This window comes from Lepisma saccharinum, chromosome 8, assembly GCF_977018435.1.
Source record: "Lepisma saccharinum chromosome 8, izLepSacc3.1, whole genome shotgun sequence".
Classification (NCBI taxonomy): domain Eukaryota; kingdom Metazoa; phylum Arthropoda; class Insecta; order Zygentoma; family Lepismatidae; genus Lepisma; species Lepisma saccharinum.
The window spans coordinates 68,409,822-68,423,502 of record NC_139236.1 but is presented as its reverse complement, the minus strand read 5'-3'; the positions used below and the strand labels follow the sequence as shown (position 1 = coordinate 68,423,502).

The 13,681-nt window shown below is 37.6% G+C and overlaps 1 protein-coding gene across 3 annotated transcripts in view; it reads right to left on the bottom strand.

Moving 5' to 3' along the window:
* LOC145991087 (vesicular integral-membrane protein VIP36) overlaps positions 1–13,681 on the bottom strand; it is a 30,459-nt gene that overhangs the window by 14,146 nt on the left and 2,632 nt on the right. For 2 of the 3 annotated variants that reach the window (XM_083126816.1, XM_083126818.1), the window contains exons 3-5: positions 11,993–12,190; positions 6,255–6,417; positions 4,077–4,145 (exon numbers count right to left, since the gene is read on the bottom strand). In XM_083126816.1, the coding sequence (XP_082982942.1) occupies positions 4,077–4,145; positions 6,255–6,417; positions 11,993–12,190 (430 nt within the window). The remainder of the gene's footprint in view (positions 1–4,076; positions 4,146–6,254; positions 6,418–11,992; positions 12,191–13,681) is intronic. The other variant, XM_083126817.1, reaches the window with a different exon arrangement.

The following is a 13,681-nucleotide window of genomic DNA, read 5'->3' as shown; positions in this document are numbered from 1 at the left end:
TTAAAGGCTCATTGTGCAGCCTCCATTCTTGAAAAGGACACAGCAACAGTACAGAAAAGAGCATAAATAAAATTCTAATCTTGCAAAAAAATATTTTCATACCATGTTATTTACTTGTCCCGTACCATGGCCATAGTCCATTCTGAGGCATCAAGCTTTGGGCTCAGGGTACAGGACAAGTCTCCTGGGGGGGGGGGGGGGGGGCAAATTCTCTCCAGAGATCTCGGCCAGTGTATGAGACTGGTGACCACTCACCATCATGAGGAAATTTGGGAGCTACGGAATGAGTAGCGTAACCCAGTTCACAGAACACCTACAGCAATGACGGGGGTTCGTCATGCTGACCAGATGTCACCCCATAACTGGTTGGAAGATCGCCCATTTATGCTGAGGAATATGGGAATGAGGCCGGCAGCAACCCAGTAGGTAGGGCCTGGCTCTCAACGGCTGTTGTGCCACAGGTTGTTATATTATTTATTTAATAAAATACGTACAATCATTCACATGGTATTGTATCCATTTCATAATACGTATCATTTTAAAAACCTTTTAATTTCAGAGGTTCCCCACCACTATTCTCTTCAGACTGATGGCATCTTGAACACAAGTGGTATCATGTACAGGGTGCGGCAACATAACTTCCTTATTTCAGAATGCAAGAAAACCCATGTGATGAATTAGAATTGTTTAATGGTTTTTTTACACTGTAGGTACATATCCAAAGTTATGTTTCACACAGATTTGAAAATCATATCAGGGAGGTGACGCCCCCCATTGTCCATACACTGAAGAAGCCGATTTGTGGCATTCTTCATGACCCGAACCAGCATATCAGCGGGAATGTTTGCAATTTCTTGACGAATGTTGGCCTTCAGGTCTTGGAGGGTCCTTGGACGGGTAACATAAACGCAGGATTTCAAAAAAACCCACAAAAAAAAAATTGCAAGGGCCAAATCGTGGGAACGCACGCTGGGTTGCGATAAAAGAAGATCCGTTCGTAAAGTAGGCCTTGACGGCAAATGCACACTCCTCACTGTTCCAACGCATGATGGCGACTGACCGAGACGCAAACAAAACTTTAGACTCGCGCCTGTCGAATGAGACCACTCCCGCCCCGCTACGACCTCTACAGGCTGCATGGCGTGCATTTCAAAAAAGGAAGTTACGTTGCCGCACCCTGTAGCTCTCGAGTTTACAATCAGCTGGTGGAGGTTTGCCACTTCGGGGTATAAGTTAGGTAGTAGGTTAGGTTAGTGAACTGGACTGCCATTCTGCAGATAGTATGTACAATGGAACCTAGATTTAAAATTTTTCAGGGGTCCTAGCTGGAAAAAATTTAAAATGCAAGAGAACATAATATTGAGGAAGATTTTATAACATTTTGCTATGTTGGAACCACGAAGATTGAATGTATAATATATGAGGAAAACGTAAAATCAAGGAACTTTGGGTTTCCACTGTAGCTGTAGTTATCCATTGGAGGGAAAAGTGGGTGGGTGTGAGCGTGTGTGTCAAGGATCTTCAGGTGGTATTAGGCTGTCTGCTACCCAGATTCAGCTGTGATTTCTGCACCAAAGTTGTATTTGGTACACAAGGGTGTAAGTTGATACAGTTCCAAAGGACTGTTTCACTGTGTTGCTTTTCCCAAACACTTTCTTATTCGAGAATGAGTGCCCTTCACTAAATGTTCAGTGAACTCAAATTTACTCGACATTTTAAGCAATCAAATGGCAATGCTCAAAATATAAAGTTTCAGATCGTCACAATCTTTCATTAGCAAAGACAATGTACGTATGTTTGTGTACTTCCCTCTTATTTCTTAAATGCTGTACTTTGCAAACTTTATGCTCTTGGCACTCTAAATTCTATAACTAAATAAAGTAGCAAATAGATTTAAACTGTTCAAAAGGTATGTTTCAAATAAATTACTTTCAATTCATTACACATTGATCAAATTTTCATGCAATATTCTTACTCACATACATATTACTGTTCATCACAGATATGTCATATTATGCTTCCCTAATAACACAGAAACCTATTCAAATCATAATCTGTTAAATAATTAAGAAAATAAAAAGTTCAAAGGACTAAAGGTCAATTACACTAATAGACCATTCAACATAAATAATAAAGTTTCCTAGTACCTACAAGTCATACAAACACACACAACATTGATAGCAAACAAGTCTTGCATTAAATAAAAAAGGGGTAAGGCTCTTATATAGATAACAAAATATTGTGCCTAAGACAGATATTCACTGAAGCAATGTATATGTATAGTGAGGTACAAATCTTTTAAAACTTACATTTCAAAGCACACATATAGAACACATTTCTTCCTCCATGGTGGTATAGTTTGGTTCACTGTTCTATGTGTCTACAACCTAATTTTCTTTTCTATTCGTAAACAGGAAGTGTTTTACAGGAAGAATAATCAAGTCAAACTTTTTGTCACTGTAAAAGATAGTTTTGCTAGTGGTGAAGTCATCCTACAAACTACTAGTACTTCTTCAAAGGCACCCAGCATGCTTTTTGTGCAAAGTTTATAGCAAAAAGATCTCACAATGGAAATGCAAAAACTTAAATTGCTATGATGAACTATTTTGTTCAGAACATGATTCTAGGAAGCAATAGCATAATGTCTTAAGATGAAACAGGTCCATTGTTTAACTATTATTACCAAAAATAAAAACTTTTCTTTTCGTTGCAATCAGTTATTACTCAAAATTGTTGGTGTTATTTTACTTTAAATTAGTTTTACAAAATATTTTATATTTCCGACAAAACTTCCAAATCCACTTTATGAACAGATAAGCTAATTCAGTCTGGTTCTAGGGTTTAGACATATGAACACACGTACATACATACATAAATATTGACAAACTTGTTTACCACTGATTTTGAAAATGCCTCATAAGCTCAACCTACAAAGATTAAATAACAGTTCTAGTTGCACAATGGAGGATATAACACATTCTTGATCTGATCAATGTTCGGTGATCTGGAAGGCCTTTAATATCCCACCAGTGTTAATACGCACCGAATAGAAGCTTGGTGAGCCCTGGAGCTGGTTTCAGTATGAAAGTAATTAGAAAAATTTGCATGGGAGAACACCCAATACAGGTCTCTGGTGTGTGGAAGTCCGATACTCTACTGACCTCAAATATAATACAGACACACGCATATTTCGTTTTTGATGGACACACGAAATGTCAAATACTTTGTTGTATTGTTCATTTCTCATGTTTTTGGAAGGTGCAAAATACATTTTCCTACTATGCTTTGTTACTGACAACACTTTGTAGTCTGAATTATCTTGCGAGTTATACAAAATTTATTAATTCAGCAGTAAATATTTGAGAAGCAAAAGTGGTCTCCTTCACACAGGAATAAACTTTATACTCTGATAACTACATACATTGCTGTTTAAAATGAAATATTTATTTTGTGTAATAAGTATAGTTTAACACCATTTTTAACAACAAAATTCCATTTTATGTACCACTTTAGATCCCATAATGTGCCCAGTTTTGTACCAAAATCTTGACAATAATAAACAATTATAATGATTGAATACAAACACATTTAAAAATTGAAGTCTTTGTTATTTCTTTAGAACAAATATGAAAATGTATGTCATACTGATTCAGCAAATTACATATCCAGTGAAGAATTACGTTGAATACAGTGACACGGTTTTAGCTAATCAGGACTGGTGGGATCTGAAGGACTAAACTGTTTCACATTAGGAATCAAACCCAGGACCTCTTGATTGCATGGTAGTATCACTAGGCTATTGAAGCACCATAAATAAATTATCTTATGTAGGCAAATAGGAAGCATGATTGAATCCACTCCACAAAACAGTTGAAATGAGCAATTTCTCACTTTAACACGAATGCAACTGCTTAAGACCATGTGGAAAAAAAAATCCTATTGAATAAGGAAAAAAATGACCTGTTCTACCTTAAGTGCAAGCATAGTTAACAAGTAAAATACTAATACAAAAAATAACAAAATATCAGCATCGCAAATTAAGTTATCACAAATCCATTGCAGTAAGTTGATACTACCAAATGCCTGGGTGTCTTTCCTTTTTTTAATCACTTCTGCTGCCTTCTCATCACCAGGATATATATTCACTGGTTTTCCAATTGGAGAGAGCATAGAAAAACGAAGAAGGGAAAAATCGATATAGAAAGGAAAAATATAAATGAAACACATCTATGAAGATCTCATGCACACACACAGAACATTTATCAAATACAACAACAGGGTTAGTATCTTAACAGTTAATCCACTCTGAAGAGTTTGTTTCATGTGCTTAATACTATAGATTGTTACTTTTACATGTTGTTATTAAACAGAAATTAGCAAGGAAATTGTCAAAAACCAAGTATACTTTTTTCCATTTTAATATGCACCTATGTACATCTTTACCAACTAGTATTATGGCTTAATAACTTGCAGTTGCCTCTCAACATAGGGAAACATCAGGCCAAAGACTACATTCATACAACAGTAGAGAATATCAACCACTAGGCTATGCAACCTAATTCAGAATACTTATCTATGTTACCACATACTTCAATTCTACTGATTGATTGGATGAGTAATGAAATTGGCGAAGAGACACTTACAATTAACATGCATGCCAAGGCCAGGATTCAAACCCGGGGCCCCTGGCACTGTAGCACGCTGTGATAAACACTCAGTTTCGGAAGCTGGTGATTACTCCGATTATATCCTGCAATTTATCCTACAGTGAGGTAATAAACTGATATGTGTATTTAAGAAAATCAACATTCAACTAATATGTACAAACGTACATCCAGTTGTGTTATGGCATAAGCATACCTGATATAATTAATGAAACAAACTTACGAATTCATTACGTAAAAGATTGCCACAATTATATTGATCTAAACAACTCCTTTGGAGTCAATGTTTGTCCACCTTATGCAGTGATAGGCTAATCAGGACTCTATCTATAGTCTAAATTGCGATCTGAGCACTGTGTTCCACCGAGGATAGAACCCAGGATACTTTGATTACAAGACAGCAGCACAACCACTGTACAACTGTGAAGGCATTGGACTGAAATTAATACATAAATATGCTATAAATAGGTAGGATCATCATATTTTGTTTTTCACAAAACACAAAATGTGAGTACACACTGTGTTCATTTTTGACGCTTTGAAGCATGTGACGTTCATATTCCTACCATATATTTTGTCACAAAATGATGCAAAATAAACTCTGGCACAAAATTGTGAGTTTATTTACAGACACACATATTCAGAGCCTCAATTATCCTGCAAGTTATGCAAAATTATGGAAAAATTTATTAATTCTGCTACAAAACTTGGTGAGGAAAATGGACTTCTGCTTACATGCATAAACTAAATAATTATTATTTATTTATAGTAATCAGTGCTCAGTTTTTGTACCAAAAAATCTTGATATTTTATTCACAACAAATGTGAGTCACTACAAATGGGTTTATAAATGCAATAAAACATTCATGGCCAAGAACACAAAAATAAAAGGTTACTAATTACTTCCAGGTGAAAACAAAGTTGTCTGTCATTTTTACATGGACTATCAATATGGATAACAGCCTGTTTCTCTACACTCTTGGTCCGCACACACTGATATGAATATTGTACCACAAATATTAAAATATTTTCCCAAAATAATGCTGTAAGTAATGAAATAAAAACTTAACAAAATTAAGAAAAGAAGTTTTTAACATGAAGAACTTTAAAATGTATGCAAAATACCACGAAATCAAAATTAACTCTAATTGTTACAGAAACAAACCCACATAATGTACCACTGAAAAAACAAACTCTTCGCAAGTGGATTCTAGGATTGAACTTTCCAAGGTTGCCTGATACTTAAATGACAATAAAACACCTAACTACCTACAAAATCAAACGTCATAAGTACATATACACAACACCTGGTACTGTCTAACACTGCAGGATCAAGCAAGTTAATATTTGGTCTATTGTCCTACAGAATAAACATCTTGCAAAAACATACTTTTCTTAAAAAGTTTTGTTATGCTTAATTTTCAGCACATTCCATCGGCAAAATTTTATTCCAACTGAATACACAGAAAAAAGCCCTGACACGTAACTTTGGCAGCACTGTTATGAGATATTAAAGGATACACAACACTTAGAAAACAACAATCATTTTGTTTTATCACATGGTTAGTTGCTGACATGGTGAGGACATACCTGATAATGTATCTCTCTCGTAACGAACGGCTATGTGTGTGTCATGCTCCAGGTTTCGGAACTTAGCCTCGCACCCAGCTAGCTGTGTGTGAGTCCCATCTCTGTCGTGATCGTAGTGGAGTGTACCATTATTTATCATTGCAGAAACATATGGGTGCTGGTGCTATAATGGAAATAAGAAACTTGTACTAAAAAATTGCACTAATGAAATCCTAAATCTCATGGCTATGATAATTCTGAAATTGGCAACACTTCAATACTCCCATGGTATTTCTGTCAAGGTACATAATTTGGAAATTTAAGACATTAAATCCATGTTACATTTTCTTGAATGCAATTTTACTCTCTCACACACGCAAACACACGTGCATGCAGAAAAGAAATTAAGAGTCTCCTTCATTCATTGAAGCAGAACACCACCAACCGAACCTAACTCGATTATTACCTAACTTTTATGTTTAGCCCTATTAGGCCTTTCTATGTTAACCTTCTTTCAACCTTTTAAATCTTGATTTAAAGTTTTAATATCTGGGATTCCCTGAGGAAAATACACAAACAGATTTGAAATACTGGACAGAAGTAGTAAAGAGATCCACTTGTTTCACGGTTCTTATAAAAGTACTCATTGTTTACATAATGAAAGTCATTTATTTTTGTGAAGTATTCATTATAATAATGATATTTAGAATAAAAGTAAATTAATGACTATACTCTGTCTCAGTATCTCTGGAGCAAGGCCATGCATAGTGGCAGAGAAAGGGGGGAAATCAAAGTGAACAGAGTGAAGCAGTACACGCTGCCACACAATACCATTTCCCTCTCACATGTTCATTGATGGAGCCATCTTGCGTCACTACTTGTGCAGACTTGTTTTTGTTCACTTACTCCCGAGATAGCCGGGACAGAGTATAGAATATTTTGTAAGTTTCATAAATAACTCTTCACATGGATTTAATTATTAAAATGAAAAGGAGTGCATCCTACCAGGCCATTTGCACTTCTCCCCCATACAGTGAAACGAGCCCCCTTAACAACAAAAAATAAATCAGTACAATGAAATAAAAGTGTCTTAACTATCATAAATGTCATGGAGATGAATCTCTTATCAAGAACAATGTAAAATACATCTAAAAACTACAATCACTATGTCACTGATAAAAACTTGGGCTGTAAAGGTACACTCAGCACATATATTGACAAGCCAAACTCCCAGCGAGGTTCTGATTGTTTTATGATTTTTTTCATACTCTCCTAGAAGAAAGACTAATTACACTGATAAACAAGCCGTAGATATCTGACATGCTGTTGACATTTTCTAATGTAGTTTTTCATGCTGATTTCAAATCTGAAAACCGTTTTGCACTATCACGTCAGGTTTTGAAGATATCGACAAAATTTTATTTTTCATGGAATACCGTTCCTCAAAAAAAAAAAAAATCGTCATTATTGGTTATTTTTCGTGAAACACCGAAATTTTTTTTCATCGTTTGTGAACACAGTTATACTTAATGTAATATGTCGAAATATTTTCGAGATCACATTACTATACTTTCATTTGTTTCTTTTTTATTTTGAGTGACAGTAGATTATTGAGTCCAGAGGTTACATAAATTCACCAGATCTGTTTTGCTACGTGTGCGGCTAACTAACAGAAATCCCATCGGAAGACTTTTACACAGTTTCTGAAGAAAGCATATGAACTATACTTTGATTCGAAGGTAGATAGTGGTAAGTCGTGGGTACCACAGTTCATATGTTTGACATGTGCACGCAACTTGCGCGGTTGGATAAGGAAGGCGAAGAAGTACTGCTTCTTCATCTGCGAGTGGGATAGCAGAGATAGGAAGCACCACTACATAAAGAATTGAATTTGAATTTAAAATTTTGGGTGCGCCAGCATTAAGGCTATTTTGCACCCGTCACATTATTCGAGGTCCAGCCCCTTATCGTTACAAATAACAACTCTAACGTTGCATCACTAAAAGCATAAAATATAAAATATTAAAATCTTCTGACTTTCGTTAAAAGCTGAGGCTGTAAAGGGGCACTCAGACGAATAAGGACAAAACAAACTAAATTATACTGGCCGGGGCCAGTCGCAGAGCCTCGTTAGTCCAGTCCAGGGTGTACTACGTGGAACTAAGGTTGACTATTGGGTGCACTATGTGGAAGGAGCACCCCTTACACCCCAGTTCATAAAGAAGAATTGGCTGATCAGAGATAGAATGCAGCCATGAAGTAAAAACGTCCTTCGTGTGCCGTTGGTTGAGAGTGAAAAAGTTATTATGCCACCGCTTCATTTGAAACTGGGACTCATGAAGAATTTCGTGAAGGCACTAGACAACGACTCAGAGGCTTTTCGGTACCTGTGCAAGAAGTTTCCGGAGTTAAGTTATACGAAAGTGAAAGAAGGTCTGTTCACAGGTCCACAAATAAGGAATATCATTGCTAACAGCCACTTCCAAGACTTAGTGGGTGGCACTGAAAGAGATGCATGGGTGGCATTCAAGTCAGTCATAGCCAATTTTCTTGGAAATTATAAATCTGCTGACTATGTGAATGTTGTGCAGAAGTGCATTAGTGCGTACAGAAGACAGCAGGGTTGCAACATGTCCTTCAAAATTCATCTCCTTGACTCACATCTTGACTTCTTCCCCGAGAACCTAGGTTCAGTCAGCGACGAACATGGTGAACATTTTCATCAGGACATCTTGGTGATGGAATCACGCTATCAGTGTCGATGGAGTGCAGCAATGTAGGCGGACTACTGTTGTACGCTTCAGCGCGACATGCCAAATGCTCAGCACAAAGGCAACTCTACAGCCAAGAAATTCAAACCAAACACCTTAAATTAAGGAAGTATTTTCTATATGTATTATACCTTCAACTAGATGTTACTATATAGTATATGTGTCATGTGATGCATTTGCATTATTTTCTTAGGTAAAGCCATGTTCAATAGTACTCCATGTAGCAAAAAAGTGCTCTAGTGAAACCTATGTCTGTGAGTTGTTTGCTTTGATACAATGTTAAACATATATAAATGGTTGATGTCGTATATCTCAAGAATGGTGGGTGTTACAGACAAATGGTTTGCATATTTTGAATCAGCATGTTTCAATTGTCTTAGAACGCGTGTTGGATACCAAGATATCCGCCGAAATTATTTTTTTGTTAATCAGTGTTATCGTAGAATGTTGGAAATCATTGTCACACGAAATTTGAACCTTCCTAAAGTAATGAGCACTGTTTGGATAAAAAGAAGTTATTTATGTTGAAAAAACAACTTATAAATTACCTTACGCAAGCATGCACGCTTCCCATGGACAAAGTATTCTCCATTGACAAGCGACAGTAAGTATTGTAGACTAGTGAGAATAATGTAGAAGTAAATCTGAACCTTAGTAGAATGCAATTAGGAACTTTATTTAAATGTTAAGAGAACCAACCTGCCCAGCCTATCCTAACCACGAAAGCATATATTGAACAAAATCTTAAGTAATCGCTAAAACTCTGCAGCATGTGTTAACGGACATAAATCAAAATCGAAACATGTAAAAATTGCATTCGTAGCATTATGAAATCGCAATAAAACAAACGGAACTTGGGCCCCACAGATTCCAGAGCCTAGTTAGCCTCCAAGGCTGCAGTTTCCAGGAAGAGATGTTGACACCTTCTGAGAAAAGGTCACCTCTTGCAACCCATGAACTATTAGCCATACAATGAAGAAAATACACAAAATACATTTGTATTTATTTCCAATATTTCAAGCTCTTCAGGTTCTCTTCCGCCATTTTTGTTTACACTTATAAAGTACAGAAGGTTGTTCGTGCTTTATATCCGACCATTTTTGATGGGTACTCACCATAAGAGATACCGCACTGCCACCACCGATCATGTTCTATTGGACCCCCAGCATCGCAGTTTCCTTTGCAAGAAGCTGCGGCATGGGAATTCTGTCCCACTCCTCCCTGCAAGCTTTTCATAGACCATCCAGGGAGTGCAGGCGGCAATGTTGAAGACATACTTTCAACAGTCCAAATGCGCAAAAATCCATTGGCTGGCATCTGGGCTTTTCACAGGAATGTCTTCAAACGGAATGACACAAATTCCTAATTCCTCTGCCATTTCCTGATAAAAACGTAGTGATGTTCTGGCGGTATGACTCGAAGCCTTGTCCATATGGATCATCACCTGGCTCGCGTCCATTCCATACAATTGTGGGATGTCTCTCCGATAGATAGGTGTCAGAATGGAGTCTTGGAAGTATCTGCCATTCACCTTCACGTTTTTGTCCACCTTGCGTATCATCAACTTACCCTCATATCCGAATCCCATCACAACCATAAAGCCACGAGAGAAACTTTCCCTGCACTGACGAACAAAGTTGCTGCGCCCCTTGCCGTCAATGTCACAGTATGTGATTGCCCGAATGTGACCACCAGCAGTGAGATGGACATATGATTCATCCATTGTGACAACTTTCTTCCATTTGGAACCTGCCAGGTACTTTTCATACAGTTTCCTGCAGTTCATCTTACGTTCGGCAATGGACGCGGTAGAAGGTGGCGTACAAGGGCTTTCCGCACACACTTCAACCTGAGGCGCTTGCGAATTGTTTTGTTCACAGTTGGTGGTGCGAGGTGAAATCTGTGGGCCATATCACGTTGAGTCGGGGGATTTTCTTGGCACGCCAATCAACGGATCCCCCTTCGAACTACGGATGACACTTTGCTTGCAGCCCTTCTCCTGGTGGTTTTCGTGGGTGAATGTTTCGCAAGGAGAGCCTGTTGTGTGTAACGGGCCACAATAGCTTTCGCAGTAGTCACCCCAAGTGTTAACCCATCCTCCCGACACTGTTTCACAATGCGTACGAATAAAAACTTAGCATGGAAAAGGGCCATTACGTAACCCTCCCAATACCGGTTGATTTTCGGCGCCATTTGATAACATTCACTACCAACACTCAGACACCTACAAGGTCAGACACAACACTGCCCCCACCAGCAGACCCATAGTTCCAGCATGATATGCCAAGTGGCAGCACTGAATCGAAAATGGTCGGATATAAAGCGAACAACCTCTGTATACTAATTCATTTGAGTTTGTTCTTAACTTCACAGAAAGGCTAATCAGGACTGGTCTTACCATTTAAACTGGGATCCAAACTACTATGTGCCTCCACCGAGGATCAAACCTGCAACCCCTTGATTACATTTATAAACACACACACACAAGTATGGATACATATCTAGGCTGTATCAGAAAATCATTTTTTCTTTGGAAATTCAAAAACACCATCATTTTTATTAAATTTCTCAAGCCGTGAAGTTTCATAATAAAATCAGAAAAATCAATAAAACTCATGAACAAATATTTGGATTGATAGAATAATACACTGGAATGCATGTGTATATGTGTGTGTGTGTGTGTGCTGGGGGGGAGGGGGGTGGAGTGTATGGAGAGAGGTCCGAATTTGCTATTAGCCTATTGCTATTAGCCTACAATATTGGAGGATTTCCACGAAAGTTATTTACACACTTATAATGCAAGAATGCAGGTATTCATTTAATTTTAATCTTCTGAATAACAGCTTGATATCAGATTTTTAAAATTCACTATTGTTTGTGATAAAGATTAACAACCTTTCAGACTTTATAACGTAAAGCCATTCAGTTTTAATTCTATGGCAAGGACAAAGACAATCTTTACACATACAAAAGCAAGAGCACACTTACATTATGTGGGCCATTGTGATTACTATATGTATCCAAAATGACTGCCAATCCATGGAACAAATCCTGGTTGCCAAACACCTCACCTCCAGCCATCCGGTCCTTTGCGTACCAAAATGCGAGGCCATCACCAAACAGATCCCTTCCTTTCCCATGGACTTTGAAGTGCAAGTGCATCTCCCAGTTTCTCACGCTACATGGCTGCAAACAAGCAAAACATTATCTACATTAAATAATAAACAAATAAATACTGAAATGTTTCTCAGTTGGTAGTGCAAGTGATTTGAACGTCAACCATCTACTTTACCAGATAACTTCCCTGACCATCACTTAAAAGGACGTTGGTTTCATTTTGTGCATGTTTGCACCAAGTCTGAATGGTTGAACGTAGTTAGTGATATCAATGGGCTTACACATTATTTATATTTGTAAAAACATTTAGCAACAAAAATGTACATGGTATTTGCTGATACAGAATTTAAGAACTAGTTGACAGAAAAATTTAAAGCTCATGAAAAACATCCAGGTCACCTGAGGGAAGATAGGGCTACCGTTAGAAGCACAATTGTTGACAAAGTGGCTCAACAGTGTGTTTTAATCATTAATTATTAGTTCTTACTTGCAAATTTTAGAGATCAGCAGTATTTCATGGTACCAGTTTGAAAGCTTTGTAATGGAGACTTATTTCTACGGTACTAATTTACTATACATCGGACAGATTTCTTCATTTTTACACAAGAAACTACTTAAGGTAATAACTTCCTGTAGCATTGTCTAACATCTGGAAGGTGTTTTACGTCATGTGGGAATGTTTCACAGCGGAAATTCATGTTCTTTGTTGAAAATTAATTCTCCGACGGACAATAGCCTTTGGCGCATACACCTTCATACATCATCACGTCTCGTGATTGTGTTTTGTTCATGTTCACTGGGTATCCAGTGTTTCGAACTGTCTGTGTTTGCAACGAAAGTTAGAAACATGATGTGTCATGGATGCGTGGTAAAATGTGCCGGGTGTGGAAGATCCAGTGGATTTTTTAATTTAATTAAACACGGGATCGTGAAGAAAGGAAAGGAATGTCGAAAATGTGGTAGTGAATGTAAGCTACTCGTTAGAAGGAATGGGGTGTGGGTATATGCCTAATATGACGTGCCGTGGATGTGTGGTGAAATTCAGGTAAACAGATTTCTTCAAATTTAAAAGTTTGGGGCTCATTTGGGGGGAGGTGACTCCGGCCAATTTCTAACAGGGACTCTACAGAGAAAGCCGGGTAGCCTGAGCGGATCGGAGGCAGGGCAACGGTAGCGGTAGGTCAATTACCCCAGTTGCAGAGCCCGGAAAACCATTCACGGTTAGCACCACGAAACATTACAATTTTCTTCGTAAAACAATGCGAAAAAAGTTTTTAAAAAATTAGATCAGATGAGCTTTGTTCACTGGTATTTCTTGGGTACCGAAGGTTGAAACACTGCATAACGAATGAAAATAGACAAAACACAAGCACGACGCGTGATTATGTAGGAAAGTGTACGTGCCATATTGTGTCTCAGGCAAGCGTAAAGACTACGAGAAAGAAGTACTCGTAATGTGAAAAATTGCAATTACTTTGATCAAAAAAACATCAATACACCTTAAGGAATGTTCCGTGAAACAGATAGGTAAGTACAAATGTCAAAAATTGACGAAACAAA